This window comes from Agelaius tricolor, unplaced genomic scaffold, assembly GCF_023055355.1.
Source record: "Agelaius tricolor isolate 1412-34295 unplaced genomic scaffold, bAgeTri1.0.p SCAF_4, whole genome shotgun sequence".
NCBI classification, from domain to species: Eukaryota; Metazoa; Chordata; class Aves; order Passeriformes; family Icteridae; genus Agelaius; species Agelaius tricolor.
The window spans coordinates 47,128,793-47,149,748 of record NW_027269264.1 but is presented as its reverse complement, the minus strand read 5'-3'; the positions used below and the strand labels follow the sequence as shown (position 1 = coordinate 47,149,748).

Sequence of the window (20,956 nt, the reverse complement as noted above, 5' to 3'; positions counted from 1 at the left end):
ACAGCCTCGGCAGCGCAGGAAATGCGAGCGCAGGAAACGTGACGCGGGAAGCGGGGCGGGCCAGGAGCCCTCGCGGCATGGCGTGCGCACGGATGGCGGCCAAGAGGAAGCGTGGAGCGCTGGCCGCGGGGAAGGCGAAGCGCGCCAGGAGCGCCCCGAGCGCGGGCGAGGCGGCGCCGGAGGGCGGCCCGAGGGATGGCAGCATCCCGCCGCAGGAATACAGCATCCCGCCGCCCGTGTCCCAGGTACCGCCGCTCGGCCCGGCGCTCCGGTTGTGTGGGGGAACGCGGCTGAGCCGTGACAGAGGGGTTTGTTCGTGGTCTTTTGTAATAGCGGCACAAGTAAAAGTAAACGGGCGGTGCGTTGTTTCCGTGAGAATACGCGAAAAGCGCTGTCCTGGTCGATGTCGGTAAGATGTGTTACCTCAGTCTCAGAAGTATTGGGAAGAGTTGGGCAGTTCTCTTGCATACAGAGGCTGTGTGGAAACTGTGCCTGTTCCATTTAGGAATCATACGGAGAAGGTTTTGGTAATTGTTTCCTTGTAGGAAAAACGTAAAGTACTGCATGTAAACACAAAGATTTCGCAATTTCGACAGGAGAAGCTGGCTGTGCTCTGGAGTTGTTCCTGAGTCCATTTTGCAGGAAAATAAGCGACGCACGTGGGTTTTTAGCAGTCGGGTGGGAGGGAAAGGCTGTGCCCGGGAGCACGCTGTGGATCGGGATGAGGACGGCTCCTCCTGTAAAAGCAGGGCCCCCTGTTCTGTAGGGCAGTCTCCACTCTTGCTGAGAGCGTGGGTCTGTCTGCACGGGAGATAAAAACGGAGGTTCTTGCTGTGTCTTTCTGTATTCACTGTCCAAACTGTAATTTTGCTGCATTATAATAACATTAAGGCTAGCAGCTTCCCATGTGACTCTTGTGTCTTTTTTTCTAGGGCAAATGGAAAAACAAGGAGCGAGTGCTGATATTCTCCTCTCGTGGAATTAACTTCAGAACAAGACACCTAATGCAGGACTTAAGGACATTAATGCCTCACTCTAAAGCTGGTAGGGGTTGAACATCATTCCTAACATATTTTGAGAATGCTTTTAAACCAAAAGCTCCTAACAACTTGTTCTTTGATTTTTTTAAATGTGGTGCAGAAGAGTTTTGATGAAACTTGTATCTCAAACAAACACCTTTTGAGCCAACAAGTACAGCAATTTTTGTATAATAGTATTTTCTGGGAATTGAATCCTATGGCATCACTCCTGAGTCTGCACAGTTGGTTTTGTTGCTATGTTTAGATATTCCATATATTCCATAACATGACAGTTTGATAATTACTCTTTTGTTTATAAACTAGTAAATTTTTTGCAAAAAACCTGACTGTTACAATAATCTCTTGTATTAAATTGGTTTTCCAGCCTTGTAAATGTTGACTTTGTCTTCCAGATACAAAAATGGACCGTAAAGACCAGTTATTTGTAATCAATGAGGTAATTCAGGTTTTATCTTGGTGCTTCTTTATTTTATTTTATTTTCTGTGGAAATTCAGTATGCAAGGGAAAGGGGCAACCAAGTTCAAAGTGTAATTTCATAGGTGAAAAATTACTGATACCCAAACAGCCAAAAGTTGACTTTTATTAAAACCAGAATGAAACTTATAATTAGATACAGATTTTCATCACGAAGAAATACAGCACCATGTGCTTTTCTGTGTAGGTGAGAAGTGTAGTACAGCTTATGCTTAAACAATGCAGGACACAAATATGCAGCCAGCCCAAATGTAGTAGGAGGTTGATAGTTCTGAACCTAGAACCTCATGTCTCAGCTCCTGCTCTTGTGTTTGTATCTGGAGAGCTTATCAGGTTGTTTGTAGCTTTAGTGAGGTTATTACTCCTTGTACTAAGTATGTGAATTTTTTTTTAAAAGCTAACCAAAATTTGGGTGTCAGTAGATGTCATTTCATAAGACAAGATCTTTGCTTTTGAAATTGCAGTTTGGAGAGGAGAAAATATTAGAGATGAATGGGGAAAGTTATCAAAAATGTATTCAGGATGTTTGTAAGCAGCTAACTTGATGTGTCTTGTGTAGGTGTGTGAAATGAAAAACTGCAATAAGTGCATCTTTTTTGAAGCCAAAAAGAAACAGGATCTCTACATGTGGTAAGGAAATGTTATGTTTTGTTACATTTCTGTTTATAGCTGCAGATGCTTCAGTTCTAGCTGAAGTTTCCTACTGTAATAGTGAAGATGCATGAAATACTGCTGCTTAGTTAAATTTGTTCTAATATTGCACTTCTGTGGATAGTGCAAATTTACAAAGTGTGAACAGCTTTTGGTGACTGTTTGCAGAAGCATTTTACAAAATTATTTAGAAAACAAGTGTTTATGAGCTTTTTAAAGGAACTCAGTACAGCTGTAAAAGTGACAGAAACTACTTCAATGCAGGAATAGCTAGTTGGGGTGTAGTGTGGAAATCCAGCATGTATTCTCCCTGCTGTTAACATTTTTCTTTCTTTCTTCCCCACCACCTGTCCTCTGAAGGCTTTCAAACACACCACAGGGACCATCTGCTAAATTCTTGGTGCAGAATGGTAAGCTGGTGGACATTATTGTGTTTGTATTCTTGCTGTTCTGTCCAAAATATTTTCTGTAAGTAATAATGGTTTGGTTTTTTTTTAATCACTGTAGTTCACACACTGGCTGAATTGAAGATGACAGGAAATTGCCTAAGGGGCTCAAGACCCCTTTTGTCTTTTGATCCAGTAAGTATAGGTTTTATTTCATTTTGGTAGGTTCTTACTCTTTTTGCATGACTATTGCATTTAGCCTTGTATGTAAAACAACATTTTTATTTTTTGTAGATATTTGACCGGGAGCCACACTATGCCCTGCTAAAAGAATTGTTTATTCAGGTCAGTCTATAGTTCCAGTGTTTCTTCACTGGAGATGTTTTTTGGCAACATACTTAAGAATCGCAAGTGGTTTTTTTTTTCAAGCAGCAGTTTTACACTTCTGAACTTTGAAAAGATCAAAAAGGATTTGGATCATATTCTTAGCATGACTCAGACACTTATTCTTAAGTTTTGGGTTATGAAATGTAACCTTGGTTCGGGAACTTAGTAAATTAAATGGAATTTAAAAATAGCCATTTGTGTTTGACCTCTTAAATTGCAGATGTTCAGAAACTCTGCCTTTTATTACAGATATTTGGTACACCACAGTACCACCCCAAAAGCCAGCCTTTTGTTGATCATGTCTTCACCTTCACCGTCACTGATGAAAGGATCTGGTTTCGCAATTACCAGGTGAGTGGTCTCTCCTAGCTCTTCAAAAGGAGGTCAGTGGAGTAACTTCATATCAAATCCACCAAATGAAATAAGAATCATGATTATTGTTATCAGGATATACCAGCCCCCAGTGCTTGCAGATTCAGTGTCCTGAAATTACAACCTTCTCCCATATCTCTGGAGAGATCTGGTTTACTGAACTTGCATTCATTAAGTTGTGATTCTGTGAGGGATGTCTTGGTGTCAGTTCATACTACCCAAGGCCTAAACTGTACCTTAACCTAAATTGCTGCTTTGACCCAAAGTGATCTAGAGCTTACTTTCTGTAGAAGGAATTCACAAATACAGAGTACTCCAAAAGCTTGCTTGAATTCCTAAGAACTGCTCTATGTACAGAACTGGGTTTATGCAAATCTAACTAATCAGGTACCTTATCTTGAATTTAAGTTCAATTGTGTATTACCATATATATGCAAAGCGCCTGCAAGGTCATATGCTTTGATTCAATCTGTAAAAATTGAGAAAGTTTTCTTTTTATTGCAGATAATAGAAGAAGATGCATCTCTAGTAGAAATTGGGCCTCGTTTTGTCCTGAACCTCATAAAAATCTTCCAAGGTAGCTTTGGAGGACCAACTCTCTATGAAAATCCTCATTACCAGTCCCCAAATATGGTAAGCAGTTCTGTCTTAGTTTTCTCTTTCATTCAGCAACTAATTTGAAAACCAGCCTTGCAGTCAGTCTGTGCAGGAACATCAAGTATGCCTTTCCCCATGACCCTTTGTAGTGCCCTAAACTAGTGACAGTTTGAGGACAGAGTAGTTTTGTGATCATGAAGTGAATGCAGAAGTCATGTCACTGAAAAGATGATGTTACACTGAGGGTCTTGGCCATTAAGCAGAGAAATTAGTATTAAAGAAATTAGTTTCATTAATAACAGATTTCTTCCATCGTGCTTATTTGAAACATGATGAAATTTAAATTCTTATTTTTATAGCATCGCCGGCTGATAAGATTGTCAGTGGCAGCTAAGTTTAGAGAGAAGCAGCAGGTGAAAGAAGTGCAGAAGATAAAGAAAAAAGGGACTAAGGTCCTTGTTGAAGAAGATCCTACTGAAGTAGTCTTTGAAACTCCAGCTGAAGAGAAGCCAGTGGAAATACAGCTTGTGAAACCAGAGTCAAAGCCAATTGTTAAAGATAAGAAGAAGCTACGCAAAATTCAGAGGAAAAAGCAAAAAAAGCTATTCAGAACTGAAGGATCTGCATAGATGTTACAAGGAATGAAACTTCATACAAAATCAACCAAATATTGTAAATATTTGAATTTACATTGTACAGACAAACATGTCTGAACTTCAGTTTTAAGTGAACAAAACATACATTTCTTTATAAAGATTGAGTTTGCATTCTTTTATTGTCTTCTGGGGTCCTGAGTTTTCAGAAATAACATGGCATCTCATTCAGCCTGGCCCTAAACACTTCCAGGGATGGGACATCACAACTGTCCTGGACAACTTCTCTGGGGCTATTTCTTTGTTACATACCTTTAGTTGACAGTTCCTGATCTCATGACCTGGTTCTTCCATTCACTAGTTCTGCACTCCCCCAGACTTTCTTGTGTTTCAAAGTCTTGCCCATGCCCCGTTTCTGTTTGATACCTCTGTTTCAATTTCCAGCATCTTAATGCTGAAAAGACACAACGGGCTGGAGAGGAAGCTGACCTGTTAAATTCTAAACACCACCCCACCCAGCAGGGCGAGGGAAATCCCATGTAATTTCTGCAGCAAAGTGGTCTGTGTGCCACGTGATTGGAAAGAAAGACTGGTGAATATAGGCATGTGCTCCATTCACATAGTCCAGTACATAGACATCTGAGTTGGAAAGGACTCCCGACAGGATAATTGAGTCCAATTTAACTCCTTGCAGAACTTTGTAACACTACAAAGCCGTATGACTGAGGATCATACAGACCCTCTTTAACTCTTGACAGGCTTGTTGCCACTTCCCTGGGAACTGACCATCCTCTGTAAAGAGCCTTGGTGTCCAACAGGAACTTCCCCAACACACTGTCCTTTAACCCCAGCTGCCAACTCAGCCCCAGAGAGCTCACTCTCCCTTGGTAGGATGGGGAAGAGAATAGGAAGGGTAGAAATGAAAAGTTATGAGTTCAGATAAAGACTTAAGAGAAAACCAAAGCTTTTTGTAAAGCAAAAGGCATGCACAGAAGCAAAACAAAACAAGGATTTTATCTACTATGTCCTGTGGGTAGGGACGTATTCAACTCCCAGGAAAGCTGGGTTCCATCACATGTAACAGTTACTCAGGAAGACAAATGTGTCACTGTCAATGTTCCCCCTTCCTCCAGCTTTGTGTGCTGAGCATGGTGCCATGCTGTGTAGGACAGCCCTGCAGGCAGCTGGGGTCAGCTGCCCCGGCTGCGTCCTCTCTCACTTTCTTGTGCACCTCTCTGGTGGGTGGGGTGAGAAGCAAACAAGGGTGTGAGTCTGAGCATTGCTCAGCAATAATGCAAGCATTTCTGTTACTATCCACACATCATTTGTGTTTTCAGCACAAATCCAAAACCCTGCTCCATGCCGTAGCAGTGCTACTGTGATGAAAATTGACTCTAAACCAGCCAAAACCTCCCGTGACAAGGGTGTGTATTGGAGGGAGGTCCCCTCTCAGCCTCCTCTCCAAGCTGAACAAGCCATGTAATCTCAGTTGCTGTAACCTCTCTTCATCTAAGCTGCCCTTCTCCTGACAAACTCCAATAGCTTTATATCCTTCTTATGTTGAGGTGACCCAAAGCTGCCCCCAGCACTCGAGGTGAGGGTGCCCAGTGCAGAGCAGAGCAGGACAATCCCCTCCCTTGCCTGGCTGGTGATGCTGGGCCTGATGCCCCCAGGACAGGGTTGGCCCTCCTGGCTGCCAGGGCACTGCTGGCTCGTGTTCAATTTGCCATGGTTGAATTAAACACTGAGATTAGGATTTCCAGATTTTACCTTGAGATCAGGGCCTCTAGATCTTGCTGTATCATCCAAAACTCAGTTTGTGTAGTGCCCACTGATACACACCTGACCTAGAGAAGGAAAGCGACTTGGACCAACACTAAAATCTCTGAAAAGCATATGTATAAAAAAAAGCTACCTTGAGAATGTGCACTGTGCTGGCTGTACCACTGAGCTCCTCAACACCCACAGAAATCAGAAACATCTGTTTCAGAAATAGTGTGGCCAGCAGGCCTAGGGAAGATACTCTTCCCCTGTACTCAGCACTAGTGAGGTCACACCATGAGTCCTGTGTTCAGGTCTGGGCTCCTCAGTTCAGGAAGGACTTTGAGGTGCTGGAGCAAATTCAGAAAAGGGAAACCAAGCTGTGAAGCACAACAAAACCTGGAGCACAGGTCTTAAGAGAAGCAGGGGTATTTACCCTGGAAATGAGGAGGCTTAGAGGAGACCTCATTGCATGCTACAGCTCCCTGAAAGGAAGGGGTGGCCAGGTTGGGGTCAGACTTTTCTCTGAGGCAACTGGCAATAGGAAAAGAGCACTGGCCTTAAGCCGTACCAGGGGACGTTAACATTGTACGTTAGGAGTAATATCTTCACAGAAAGGCTGATTAGACATTGGAATGGGCTGCCCAGGGAGGGTAGAGTCACCGTCCCTGGAGGTATTTAAGAAAACCCAGGAGTAGCACTCAGTGCCACGGTCTGGTTGACACGGTGGGTCAACCAGGTCCTACCTGTTGGGTCACAGGTAGGACTCGATGATCTCGATCTTCTCCACCCTCACTGATTCTGTGAATTCCAGCACAAGGTATCCGGTTAATCGGACGCCCCGTGGTTGAAGCGCTCCCAACGTGCCTCGGGCAGCCGCCTGACACCGCGCCGCAGGTCCCTCCCCTCCCGCCTCGCTCCTCCCGCTGCCGGCCTGGCCCCTCCCGGCGCGAAGCGGCGGTGCCCGCTGTCCCAGTATCCCCGCCCCGCCGGCCGCCGCCGCCATCGCCATGAAGTGCCACTACGAGGTGCTGGGCGTGAGGCGCGACGCCGCCGAGGAGGAGCTGAAGCGGGCGTACCGCCGGCTGGCGCTGCGCTGGCACCCGGGTACGGCCCGGGCCCGGCCCCGGCCCCGGCCCCGGCCCCGCGCGGCGCGGGGGCACCGCGCTGCTGCCTGGCTCGGTGCCGGGGGCGGCGGGGCGGCTGCTGCCGCCGAGCCTGACCACCGCTGACACGGTTTCGTTAAATTGTCCTGCAGATAAAAACCTCGAGAACGCGGAGGAGGCAGCGGAGCAGTTCAAGTTGATCCAGGCGGCGTACGACGTGCTCAGCGACCCACAGGAACGGGCCTGGTGAGCGGCGCTTGGCCTGGCTGAGGTTTTATTAGCCCGGGCTTGCCAGGGCTTGTCCTGTGCTGCTCCTGGGCCTCGCTGCAAGGCAGCGAGGGCAGCCGTGGGCAGGGGCAGCCGGCTGGTTTTAGGTTTTGCCAGAGTTGGAGCCCTGCAGCCCCGTGGAGGGGCACGGGCTCGCACTCTCTCCCTCCTCGTGGTGTGCCGGGAGCTGAGGGCGTGCTGGGCCCCAGCAGCGCCCTGCCGACAGCCGGGCTTGGCCTGCGTCCTCCTGCCCGAGCAGCTTTTCAGGGCAGCTCTGGTCAGCCCTCAGGCCCCGGGCAGTGCATACAGGTGTCCAGTTCTAATTTGAAATACACACATACACATCTCTAAAGGATCGCTGTTCTAAATGTTCTCTGTAGCTTGTTTTTCACATGGGCTGAAGCATCTACCAGGTTACACAGCCAAACCCGCCTCTCCTGAGTTTGTCTTCCTTGAGAATACTGGACTGTTTTTCAGTTTTTATGTGCTTGGGTATGATTTGGGGATTTTTGAGTGCATGCAAGTATTGAGTGATTGAAGTAATGCCCTCTACCCCTTTCTGAAAGTTTGGTGAGGCATCTTTCTCAAATGTGATTGCTTGGTAGCTGGCTCTTGAGGAATTATTGCTATACATATTGCAGATAAAATAATAGTAAAATAAAGGTTGAGAGGGAATATCTACTGGGTCTGTCATGTTTTTTCTCTCTGAAGACTTTGGATGTGAGAGACAAATTACAGACAGTGGGTTAAGCTATACAGTGATGTAATAGGTGTGCTGTGTTAGTTTAGCAGCACTGAGGGTTGTTCTGTGTCTCTACATCCTTGATGCTGTGGATTTTTTCCAGGTATGATAATCACAGAGAGGCTCTGCTGAAAGGGGGAGTTGATGGAGACTATCAAGATGATAGCTTGGATCTGCTGCACTACTTCACTGTTAGCTGTTACTCTGGATATGGGGATGATGAAAAGGTCTTAATCTTTAATTAATCTTTAATTAATCAGCTTAAATTTCATTATAAGTGTTAGCATTTGTTTTGTGTTAAAGTTATATGTAGAATTGTTAGCACAGCTTGCACAAATCCAAGACAAAACTTAACCTGGATGTATAAGGAGGCTTTAATTCTTGCATATTGTCCAACAATTTCTTAATCAAAATGTCCAGCTATGTTGTACAACTACAGATGTGTGCATATTGTTTATTTATCTCATATAGTGAAGCATTCCAGGGCTTTGCAATACCATCTATTTATTTAGAAATAACTTTATCAAGCAAGAATCTTGTAAACTACAGAAAAGCAATGTAACAATAGCCTTTGGGGGAAGGTGTGCTTGCTGTAATTGAATTCCCTTTTGGATTTTTGAATTTCCCATTGGATTTTAAAATACTCACTAATAATATTTAATATATTGAAAAGGTCCAGGTGATTAGAAAAACATCCACCAGAGGCAATACTTATCTGTCCTTCTGTTACTGTACTAGTAGTCAGTTAGTAACATATTAATTTAGGAAAATATAGGATATTTAATAGTGAATTTTATGTCTGGATCTTCCACAAAACTTGATCCTGTGTAACTAGGAACTTATCACCATCTCCAGCATATGGAAATTTTCTTTTAAAATCAGTGTTTACGCATGTGAGAGAGACAGAGACAGTATGAGGAAGGTGGAAATAAGAGGCATGAGAGATAGTGGAACTTTGGAAAGAAGAGTCTTGTACCTCAGCAAGTGCTCACAAGGCCTTTATTCTGGTTTTGAGTTGTTCTTGCAGTGTAGCAAATGTTTCTCTAAAAGAGACAGCACCTGAGCATTTGTACATCTATTATTGTGCCACACAGAAGGTTGATTTATTTGTTTGTTTGTTTGTTTGTTTAAGGGATTCTTTACAGTCTATCGACAAGTTTTTGAGAAGATTGCGAAGGAAGAGCTGGAATATATGACACAGGAAGATATTGAAGAATTCCCTATGTTTGGATATTCCCATAGTGACTATGATACGGTAAGGGCAAGTGTAAAACTGAACTGCAGGTAAACCATTACTTTGTCTCAAAGGAGAGGTGCCTCCTGATTTCTGAGGTGAATACCATGCATCTGTGGTTATTTTCTACTATTGTAGACTATTACTGCAAAAGAAGTGCTTGTGGTCTGATTCATATTTATGTGAATTAAAATTGGTATTTCCTGCTGGAGTATAGTATTAGCCAGGCCTGCTGGGTGAGTTGTCAGACAGATGCTTCACAGGGACAACCATCAATTATGCCAGTGGAACTTAAGTCTAGTGCAAGACCTATAAAGCAAAAGAATGGATGTTTTCTTTGCTTCCTGATGAGAGTAGTTTACCAGTGTTTAACACAACTTATGTTAGAGACAGGGGTACCGAGCTAATTTTTTTCCTGTAACATGTAGTATCTTGCCTCATACAGGCAAACTGCATAGCACTTAGTGTGTAGCACAGCCTTTAGAAAGTAGATGTGATGTTGACTGGCAGTGTGAGCTGCCATTATGATTATGTTGTCATCTGCAATTAGCTTGTAGTCAGATTTGATTCAGAAAAAATTGCATGCTTTCCTCTGTGAAGAAAGAAAAGAAAGTGTATGGGTACTTGTATGACTTGAATTCTTATTATCTGGTTTGCCAACTATTTGTTATAATCTATCAGACTATCAGATTTAGGATTTTTATAAGGTTACCAGTATTTATGTGTTGAAATTAAATACTGAGGTGATAACACTCCCTGGGGAATAACTGCACAGTATGAAGTGCACTCAAATGTTGCTTCTAGTGTGGTACTTCTCCCTGTCACTTTCTCTGTATGGATAATTATTTATGAAATTTGAATTGACTCATACCTTAAAAGTTAGTAGCTTCAGTGGTACAAAACTTGGCTGGAGTTGGAAACAAAAGTTACAAATCAAACTTCTTAAGAAGTGCCAGAAGGGGTGTTTGGATGTGGGGAGAAGTTACAGGATGGCTTAACGAATGGAAATCTTTCCCAAGGAGAATACATAGTATCTCTGGACCAGCTAAAATATGTCTTTTAATGTCATTATCTTGAAACATCTTTTGAAAACTTCTTCTTTTGAAGCCGTGGGACAGATAGGATTATAGACTCAAAATAGCTTTAATGCTTATGTCAATTAATAACTGCAAAAAGGACTGGAATTCTGATTGAACATGCTTTGACATCTGCCTAGTTCACGCTGTTCTGGAAGCAGAGTGCTCACTTTTTGCCCCCCTAGGGATTCCTAGGGGTATTTTATAGGAAATAGCTTCTGATAAGTAGAAAGGTAATTTTCCCCGTTGTCTTATATTCAGACAAAGAGATTATACTACCAGAGGATTCCAGCATTGCAATGCTCACTTCTCTACACAGTAGGAATATAATGGGGAAAGAGTTTTAGAAGGGAGCTACAAAAACTATACAAAGGCTTTAAAATCTCTGATGTGAATGTTTTCTGGTTTGGTCTACTTTGTGAATTCACAAGAAGCATGAGAGGCAACTTGGTCAGAGCCAGGCAGCCAGGAAAGATATTCTTAAGGGCCATGAGTTCACAAGCATTCATGGGAAGAGAAGACTTGTAGGTCAACAAAAATGTTCAGCTCCAGGTATGAGTAGCAGGCAAAACAAAATCCACTTGGGAGTTCAGCAAGGGCTGCTGTACAGGCTGCTGGTGAGTGCCAGACATGTGCAGGTTGTTAAGGTAGCTGCTGAGAAAGGGGAGAGTCCCACCTTACACATCTGGTGAAGGGGAGGATGGTCCCTGTCATCAGTTGGTGGGTGTGCATCCTTTTGCACAAAAGTATCCTCTTCTGAAGCAGAAATCTCTGGTAGATAGTCTAATATTACTTAGGTTATTGGATGAAATATGAATGTTTATTGGTTATTTTTTTGATAGCAGAGAAAACTTGTAGTGACTTACCTGCCAGAAGCCACAGCCATGAACTTCACATGTAGATAGACTACTGGAAGTTATTGTTGAGTTGTTCCTGTGAATAACAATTGATCGTTTTAGTTTCCGTGAATAAAAATGGCAGAGGAAGAACAGAACTGACTTAAAAAAAACATTAAACCATGAGATTAAATACTTCTATGAGGTATCCCAAAATATGAGCAGTTGGGGAAATAGAAGTGAAAAAGAAGTTGGGCAAATAGTAGTAAAAAGGAAGATTGATAGGACAAGTAATGTAAGAAGGGAGTTTAGGCATATCTTGATTGCTGAATATACAAAGTACAGAAGGACAATAATTATTATTTGGAGAGAAATAAAGAACAAACCCAAAGTGATTATGAGGCCACATTATTAGTCCAGCACTTACACATGAATAGTAAAAGGGAGGAGAGTAAGTAACAATCACTTTTTATTCTAATGTGAAAGCTAGGGGGCCTAATTTTAGCCTACAGTCACGTAGTTTGCTAACAAAACAGGAGTAAATGTTTCTTCACATAGCCATTTCTTAAACTGTGCAAGTCACAGCTCCTTGCTGTCTTGCTCGGGAAGCAGAGAGAATATACAAGGAAGAAATAACATTATGTATTTGGTTTTTGTTTTGCTTCTTTTTTTATGCTGTGCAAGTGTGTGGCTGACCTCTGGTGTGGTGTAATGTGGAGTGTGTGTTTAATGTGTGTTTGATGTTTGTAGGTAAGTACCAGCTTGCAGGCAGCATGTGTGATTCTGATTGTGCTTTTCAGTTTGACAGGAGAAATACAGGACAGCTAAGTAACTGGACACTAGCGTCAGCGTGATCCAATAATGCAGGGGGATATTTTTAGAAGTTGCGGTTTGTAATAGTTTAGATGAGGTTGTTGCTTTCAAACTTCAAGGGTGATGTTACAAATTTTTCTAAATCTTCATTGCTCTGAGGCAAAACTGTGGCCTGTATAGAAGTTCAGAAAAAAAGGTTACAAAAGCTCTGAATTATTTATCTGTTTTTTCTGTCCCTCCTCAACAAGTGACTTAGTTTTGTTTTTTTCTTATAGGTAGTCCACCCTTTCTATGCATATTGGCAGAGTTTCTGTACTCAGAAAAACTTTGCTTGGAAAGAAGAGTATGACACACGACAAGCCTCAAACCGCTGGGAGAAACGAGCTATGGAAAAAGAGAACAAGAAAACAAGGGAGAAAGCAAGGAAAGAGAGGAATGAACTGATCCGTCAGCTAGTAGCCTTTATTCGTAAGAGGGATAAAAGAGTACAGGCTCACAGAAAACTTGTAGAAGAACAAAATGCAGAAAAAACTAGGAAAGCAGAAGAATTTCGGAGGCAACAGAAGCTAAAACAAGCCAAGTATGTACATGTCGAACAAATTATTATTTTTTTAACTTGAAGAAATTATCTATGAGAATACAGTATCGACTTAGATGCTTATAGTAGCTCCACTTGCTCTTTGAAACATCCCTGAAAATTTTACATACTAATTTTGGTCTCAAGTCTGAGCTTTTTAAAACTCAGGTTTCTGCATTGTACTGACTTGTACAGAGGTGTAAGATAACTGGGGAATGCTTATCTGGGTGCTGTGAGTAACTGGCTGTAATAGCACAGAACCCAGTGTGCTTTTATTTACCTGGGAAAATGAAACTTATTACCTATTTTCCTTTAAAGAAAATAGAATGTAAGTTGTAGAATAAGAGAGAATAACCTAGACTTAGATCAGCTTCATCTGCCTTGGAGGTGTACCTGCTAAGCAGATAGAAGGGATAATGAGCTTAGCTTTGTCTTCCCTCTGAATTCTTTGGGAAGGATCCTTTCCTTGGACTAAATGCAGTGTCAAAGTTTGGCTTTTTTGCCAGAATAAAAGTGGTCTCCTGACCATAGCCCCAATTTATTTTTTCAACTGGAAGAACTGTTTGCCTGCACATATGATGGAGGAGCTTAAATTCTTATTAAGAGTGCACTTGCAAAATAACAGATATTATTAAAATTATGTAATAACATAAATGGAGTATATGGTGTACTGTTTTTCGATATATACACATATACATTCACCCTTTAGGGACAATAAAGTAGGGTTATGCATTTACTGACAAGTGGCTTGATAATTCTGAGACAAGAAGCCAGCTGGAGCAAAATTCAACCGTCCTGTGATGCCATATTTGGTAACTTGGGGCACACTTAAATTGGAAAAACTGAGATGGTACATTCCCATAGCACACAGCCAAGGAGTAATGTGCTTGTGGATTTTGTTGTCCTGTATTTTTTTGTTTGTATGGCATTCACATTCTATGAACAGAGAGACATAATTCTCTCAGAGTTTTTTCCAAGAAAAAAGAGAGAAGAAGAGAAAAAAAATTCTTTTCTCTACTTGCTGCTCCTGTTGTTTTGCACATGTAGAATATGTTAAAAAGATTGTTTACCTGAAGTGATTTGTCAATTCTACTGAAGATTGTTTTGTTTCCTTGGCCAATTGGAAAAAGCTGTGTCCTGACTGTCAGGAGACAGTCACGAGTTTTTTTTAGTATTCTTTAGTATTCTTTGTAGTATAGTTATAGTACAGTATAATGTAATATAACATAGTTTAATAAAGCAATTGTTCAGCCTTCTGAATCAATAAAGTCAGATACCAATCATTCCCTTCATTGGGGGTGCCCTGTTTTACTATAAGTTTGGATCTTAGAGTAGGTTGAGATGACTTCCTTGCTGTCAGCTTGATACTGACCATGCTGCACAGCATGTTCTGCCTGAAATTCAACCAGGACCCACCTATGTTAATAAATCTGCTTACAGTGCAGACGTGCCCATTGACATCACAAATTAACTCAGATTTCCAATTGTGTGCTCCATCATATGTTCAGAACTTTCCTCCTGTGATGAGGAAGAAGAGCAATTATCTTTAAGTAGAAGTTCTCTTTCAGTAACACTGTTCCCCTAGTTCCCATCTCAGGGACAGCGTAGAAGTTACTGTATTCTGCTTGCAGGCTTGCTGAGCAGTACAAAGAGCAGAGCTGGATAACTATGTCAGATCTGGAGAGAGAGCTGCAAGAGATGGAGGCACAGTATGAAAAGGAATTTGGAGATGGATCAGGTGGTGAAGATGAATTAGAAGAACAGGAGACAAAAAGCATTGAAGGTATGGTGTGTGGGGAGGTGATATCTACTGAGACTGCAGTATGAGTGTGGCTCACTTACAGCCTCAGATTCACAGTTCTGACTGTAATGCAACTCACTCCCTCCCTCTGAGGGTGCTGGGCTAGAGTCTGTCCCTCTGGTGTTTTTGTTTGAACAAGCTGCAGCTATTAATTTATACCAATGTCTGATTTGGTGAGGTGATCTTGAGCTGTGTGTCAGTAGTACTGGAGAAATTAAATGTCAGTGCTGTGACTATTTTCTGGGGCTTAAAGAGCATCGTGTTCAAAAATTGCTTATCTGACTTTGTCTCTCTGATTGCTGCTGATTTCTTCAGACAAACTGAATGATGAAACTGAAGAAGCTGAACTTGTTGATGGTCTGTACTGCCCTGCTTGTGACAAATTGTTAAAAACTGAGAAAGCGTAAGTATTTGTTGTTGGGAATTTGGGGGTGAAAGTGTTGGATTTTAAGTCATTTAAAACTGCGTTTTAGAGAATTTTTAACTTCACATAATGATGAGTGTTGTCTTTCCAGTAAAGACATTGCCAGTGCAGAATTTTTCATACTTATTTTCCATACTGGATAATGGGCCTGTTGTTAATTTATATGTAAATATAACTATGTTTGCTCAGAGCAACCTGCAGTAACAATCTGGTCTCCACAGCATGAAGAATCACGAAAAATCAAAGAAGCATCGAGAGATGGTATCGCTGTTACGACAGCAATTGGAAGAGGAGGAAGGGAAATTTGCTGTGTCTTCAGATGATGCAGATGGAATACAGACCAAAGAGGAGGAAGAAACAGAAGACATACCCAAACAGAAGTACTTGAAATTGTTTTTAATTTTATCATGACTCATGATTTACTAAGTTTTAGTGGCCTTCAGAGGGACCTCCTGATGATTTGCCACTGCATTGCTCTCAGTATTGTGCAATTTGAAATACTTCTTAGCATCAGAGTTCCAGTAAAACATGTGCCTTTGCATTACTACATTTGAGTGCCATAAAACAGCAGACTTATGTTTTTTCTGCTGCCTAAAGTTATATGTTAAGGAAAAGAAAGGTTTGCTATTTTCAAGCAGAGGGACTTCCACAGAGCTAGTGGTTATTGATTTGGTACTTACTGTCGATTGCTGGCATAAATGGAAAACGAGTGTGCTCAAAATCAGAATTGTTACCCAACTTAATTTTTTAAACAGCCAGAGCATAATCCTAACTATCTCACTAGTATCTTTGGGTTCAGTCTGAGCAGAACAAATGTTTTACTAAATGCAGTGAGTAGTTTGGGAGACCTATTGTTTTATTTCTGGCATAAGTAACTTTCTTTTTGTGGCTACCTAATAACATGTTAATAGGATAAAGGAAAGTATAGCTTGAAATCTGTTGTATTGCACTAAATGCAGATATCTTTTTAGAAATCCTAGGTTTTGGGGGTTTTCTGTGTAAAAAAAGGTAATTTTAAAATTATCTTTACAGACTCTCAAAGAAACAAAGGAAGAAGCAGAAAACAATGAAGGTATGTAGTCATAATCATAGTCTGGGAACTTTACAACCCAGTTTTCTTAAGAAGCCGAAAACTTGTCAAATTATTTGACAAATTATTTCTCTGTCCTGCAGAATAGGAGAACTTGAAATTCCACAGTATTTTAAACTATTAAAAATATTTTAAATTATTTTTGCCACCAGAATAACTTCTATTAGACTTATTATAATCATATTTTATGATAATAACATCATAAACCTCACTTCATTCTGTTAATGCAGATGCTAATATGTAGTGCTGACTCTAAAAAAGCTGTAGTCTGAAGTATAAGAAAAACAGAGGGAAACAGACAGATGGGGAGAATGCAAGGAATTGGTCAGTAAGACCAGTAGTGGCCAAGGTGCATTAAGAGCTCAATTTGGTGGTCACTTCTGGCTTTAGTTGTAGGAGTTGGTATAATGTGTTGGTTTTTAATCTCTAATTTAGAGGGGGTCAAAAAGACTGCCACAGTATTGGTTTTCTGCTGGCAATGTAGCTGTTGGAAGGAACTTTTTCCTGATCTGCAAAGAAAAGTAACATCTGGAGTCTGTTGTACTCCAGGATCTGAGTCTGTGTGTGGTATCACAGATCTGTGCTGACAGCAGCAGGTGAAATTCACCAAAAGCAAGCTGTTTCAGGCTTGAGTGGCAGGGGTGTCATAGTCAGCATGCTCCTCTGTCTCTCTTCCTCAAACTTCATCCTTTTCAAGTTCTTACTCCTCAGTCCTAGCCTTGTTCCAGTGAGCTGTCTGTACCAGGTCCTGCCTCTTCCATGCTTTACCCTCAGATTTCCTATTCTCTGTTCGCCTTTTCTGCCTTCTCCCACTCCATCATTATCTCTTGTTCTTAAGAAACTTTTCTGAGACTTCCAAGCAGCTGAAGCTTCCTGGCTTCACATTGGCTGGTGCAGTTGCATAGTCAGAGTGTTGGCTGGACCTTCATGTTTCTGTGCAGGCCATGAGGCTTCAGTTAACTCCTTCCTCCTCTGTTTGAGACCAGAAGGTCTGTTCTCACTGCAGAGGTGGCACATAGTCTCCGGGGCTCTGTTCCATCAGTTTGCTACAGCCTGGACAGTAGGTGCCACTCTTGCGTTGCTCAAGCTGCAGTCTTATGCTGGGAAATCCTCACCTCCATCCTCTGCCAAGCATTGTGGAGTACTGGGAATCTCTGTGGGTTTTATTTTCTTTTCCTGAAGTTAGGATTGGCCAAGTTTTTTTCAGGTAGCTGAGACTTTGCACTAGAGGTGGTAAGAGTTCCATTAATGTGGTGTTAGGTCAAATTTGTTATTGTGCTTTTGGGAGCTTTGCTGTTCTGCTTCAGACAGGGACTTGATATTTTGCCAAACCATGTATTGAGTCTAATCTGGCACATGGAAAAAGCTGCCAATATCTGCTGGGGAAGGAAAATACAGTGTGTCTACCTAATTTCAGTCAGCTCAGTTATTTTGGCTCCAGGGTCCTAATGCAGTTGTCTGGCACAGAAAACTTTAGTCTAAATAATTAACCCTTCACAAAGTTAGAAGCCACTACCTGTGAAATAAGAAATAGTAGTCAGAACAAGATGAACCCTGTGTGTAATTAAAAGCTACTGTAGTAGCTTTTGTAGTTTCAGAGGCTGTTTTATTGGTGTTTCTTCCCTTCACCACAGGTGGCCTCATCTTTCAAAACAGGAGAACTAAGGTTTTACATGTTACAGTCTCACTGAAAACACACAGTAAAATTAAGAGGGTCCATGGCTTTCTCTCCTCCCAACCCACCCATGTTTGAGGTAAATGAGTATAATACTATAAACATAGTCACTAACGAACTGGAAGTATTTAACTTGGATTTTTTTTGTTTGGACAGAGTTATGAAGACTCTTTTGATCAAAGTGCTGACGAAGAAACAGTTGAACAAAAGGAGGTGCCCAGCGTGGAGAAGGACAGTGGCTCAACAGAGGAGTTGGTAAATGATGGTCAAAGATGTGCTGTGTCAGAGGACACAGGCATTACAGATGATGTCAGCCAAGGGAATGAAACAAAAAGTGAAGAAAAAAGGTGTGTTGGTTGCAACATTGCAGTCACTGTGTCATTCTGTGTCATGTTTGATATTGTCAAACAAGGAGAGATTTACTCTCAAATGTGGACTCTGGGGCCTGCTCACCAAAACTGGTTTGAATAAATACGATACTAAACAAAGCATGTAGGAACTACTCTGGAGGTGGTATTTGACTGCAGATTGCAGCCATATCACTTCCTAGGAGCTGATTCAACATTCTGAGATTAACAATTGACTGTATAAATTAATTTTTTTTTTCTGGATGCACTTACCTTTTGTTGCGGGAAGCAAGAACAGGGGAAAGCAGCAGAGTTTTTGAAAACTGAAAAACATCAGAAGCTTGTAAATGCTAAATGTTCCTGTGCACTGATTTTAGCTCCTCTTTGTCTGTTAGCAGCACTAAGCCTAAAGGGAAAAAAGCCAAGGAAGCAAAAAAGTCTGCTAAGGTGTCTTCAGAGAGCTCAACAATGGTATGTCAAATTACTTATGCTATTTAAAATAGAATAAGGTGTTGGAAGGGACCCTAAAGATCATCTAGTTCCAGTAGACCACATTGCTCAAAGCCCCATCCAGCCTGGCCTTGGACACTTTCCGGTGATGAAGCATCCACAACTTCTCTGTGCCAATGCCTTATCACCCTTACAGTAAAGAATTTCTTCATAATGTGTAATCTCGACCTGCCCTCTGTCAGTTTAAGGCCATTGCCCATTGTCCTGTCACTCTCCTTGTGTAAAAAGTCACCCTCTCTCCTTTTGTAAGCCCCCTTAAGACATAGGAAGGCTGCAATGAGTTCTCCCTGCAGCCTTCTCTTCATCTTTCTCAGCCTGTCTTTACAGGAGGGCTAAAAGGTGGGGGTCATATAACTACAAAGAAGGCTGTTTTTTGGTCACCTCCAGTCCACCAATTCTGTCCCTGTGATTTTGATAGAACTGAAACTTCAGCTCTTGTCCTCACAGAGAAATACAGGACTCAGCTTCATTTCTAGGAGAGCTGGTGAAGCTCTGTGTGCAAGGCATTTCAAATAAATTAAACAGCTGGGGACAGTTCAAATAAATTAAACAGCTGTTGTCACCCAGCAGGTGACAGGCCAGTACTGTTTGCATCTATCTCAATATTGATGCTTCCAGAGAGCAAAACTTTGTAGTAACTACAGCTAAGACATACTAAATTCACTGCATCTCAGAGCCCAAAGCATTACCTGTATGGTCAGGTGAGATCAAAACTATCCTTTACTTTGAATAGTAAAGATTTACTTAGATTTGCAAGGCTTCCATTCTTGATTCTACTTAAAACACTTTGAAATATAATGAAGTTATATTTGCAATTATTTGTTAAAAAATATGTGCTTAATTGTTAATGAATAATGAAATATTGATGATAGAAACAATCAGCTTATTCCTGCTTCATTGCCAAGGAGAAACTGTCTGCAAGAAATTGGTGTATTATACTGATGATATATTCAATATGAATGTGAAGCATTCTGGTTTTTTTTCTCATTGTAGAATGAAGTTCCTATCCACTGTGTAACCTGCAACTGTGCATTTCCATCCCGAAATAAATTGTTTGAACACCTGAAAGTCACAGGACATGCAAGAGCAACACCAACTGTAAATGGAGCTGTGAACACCAAAAACAAAAAAGAGAAACGTAAAAACAGATAGAACTTCGCTATAGTGACAGTCTTCAGAATTGTACATTAACACTCTGAAAAAACTGAAACATGCACACTGCCTGTGTCTGGAGTTAAACAAAGAAGGCAAGTACCAATGTAGGAAAAAATGAAGATGCACAAAAGGAATACTATCTTGTGGAAGACTCTGTGCTTTCTTCTGTTCTTAAAAGCCTTCTTTTAATCATAGAATGGTTTGGTGTCATGGCAGAGGTGGATGTTCCTTCCACCAGACCACCTTGTCTAAAGCCCTGTACCCTGAGCAGCTTTCACACCATAGGTGGGGAAATAGTAACTCAAAGCTATTCACCCTGTGTTCCTGTAGAACCTGCATGGATCATTTCCACACAGAGGAAATAATAAATTATTTTGACACATGTGCTGTTGCTTTTCTTTTGAGAGGGCTCAGCTCAGGGTGAGTAGCCAGTAGCAGGGCTTATGCTCTATTGATAAGAACAGGGTGCTAAGAACACCCAAGTCATGGATTTGGTCCTCTGTGGGCCATTCTTTTGGGAACTGGGCTTGATGATCCGTGTGGATCCCTTCCAATTTAGAATATTTTTTGATTCTTGATCCTCTATCAAATGTGAAGCACTGCCAAGATACGGGCTTTTCTTCTGCCATTTTCAAATTACTTAATTACATTAAGCAGCAGACAGAAGGGAAGAAGTTAGATGACAAAGCTGTTTAAACCAGTTTTGACAATTGCTGTTTGTTTTGTACATCTACCTCCATGGCAGATGTTGGGGAAAAAAAGTCTAGTGGAACAGCCTTGCTGGAATAAGTGAGGGAGAAATAAATGAGTAACATGAATGAATTAATTTGTTCTGATTTCTAAGGAAAGGCACTACGCTTCTGTTTAAAGGCATAATCTCCCTGATCTTCAGTAGGAAAAAAAAAAGGTGGGTTAACAAATACCTGATTTTGGAGTGGAATTGGTTTGTACACAGGAATTATGAAGGGAGTTGGAGAAGGCAGTGCTCAGCAAAGGCTGTACAATATTGTGTAGGACCCATGGAGTAAGATTTGGAGAGGT

The 20,956-nt window shown here is 41.5% G+C and overlaps 2 protein-coding genes across 3 annotated transcripts; both read left to right on the top strand.

Moving 5' to 3' along the window:
- The first annotated feature begins 1 nt into the window (after nt 1).
- BRIX1 (biogenesis of ribosomes BRX1) lies at nt 2–4,664 on the top strand. The gene is made up of 10 exons (XM_071425572.1): nt 2–245; nt 933–1,044; nt 1,433–1,476; nt 2,075–2,145; nt 2,527–2,576; nt 2,674–2,747; nt 2,847–2,897; nt 3,189–3,290; nt 3,816–3,944; nt 4,268–4,664. Exons 1-10 carry the CDS (start codon nt 78–80, stop codon nt 4,535–4,537), a joined length of 1,071 nt encoding a protein of 356 aa, XP_071281673.1. The 5' UTR covers nt 2–77; the 3' UTR covers nt 4,538–4,664.
- Nucleotides 4,665–7,183: 2,519 nt separating this feature from the next.
- On the top strand, nt 7,184–20,299 carry DNAJC21 (DnaJ heat shock protein family (Hsp40) member C21). Of its 2 annotated transcripts, none has more exons than XM_071425570.1 (12): nt 7,184–7,369; nt 7,521–7,614; nt 8,481–8,604; nt 9,510–9,632; nt 12,612–12,916; nt 14,545–14,696; nt 15,030–15,117; nt 15,360–15,518; nt 16,171–16,210; nt 18,060–18,250; nt 18,649–18,721; nt 19,754–20,299. In XM_071425570.1, exons 1-12 carry the CDS (start codon nt 7,273–7,275, stop codon nt 19,910–19,912), a joined length of 1,605 nt encoding a protein of 534 aa, XP_071281671.1. In that variant the 5' UTR covers nt 7,184–7,272; the 3' UTR covers nt 19,913–20,299. The 2 variants fall into 2 exon arrangements, with proteins under 2 accessions (XP_071281671.1, XP_071281670.1); XM_071425569.1 differs by having other exon boundaries at nt 18,646–18,721.
- Nucleotides 20,300–20,956: the final 657 nt, after the last annotated feature.

Coding starts and splice junctions, on each gene's coding strand:
- BRIX1 (XM_071425572.1), top strand. CDS start 78: ATGGCGTGCGCACGGATGGCGGCCAAGAGGAAGCGTGGAGCGCTGGCC. Junction 2,146..2,526: donor AAACAGGATCTCTACATGTG/GTAAGGAAATGT, acceptor TGTCCTCTGAAG/GCTTTCAAACACACCACAGG. Junction 3,945..4,267: donor ATTACCAGTCCCCAAATATG/GTAAGCAGTTCT, acceptor TTATTTTTATAG/CATCGCCGGCTGATAAGATT.
- DNAJC21 (XM_071425569.1), top strand. CDS start 7,273: ATGAAGTGCCACTACGAGGTGCTGGGCGTGAGGCGCGACGCCGCCGAG. Junction 9,633..12,611: donor CCCATAGTGACTATGATACG/GTAAGGGCAAGT, acceptor TTTTTCTTATAG/GTAGTCCACCCTTTCTATGC. Junction 15,519..16,170: donor GAAGACATACCCAAACAGAA/GTACTTGAAATT, acceptor TTATCTTTACAG/ACTCTCAAAGAAACAAAGGA.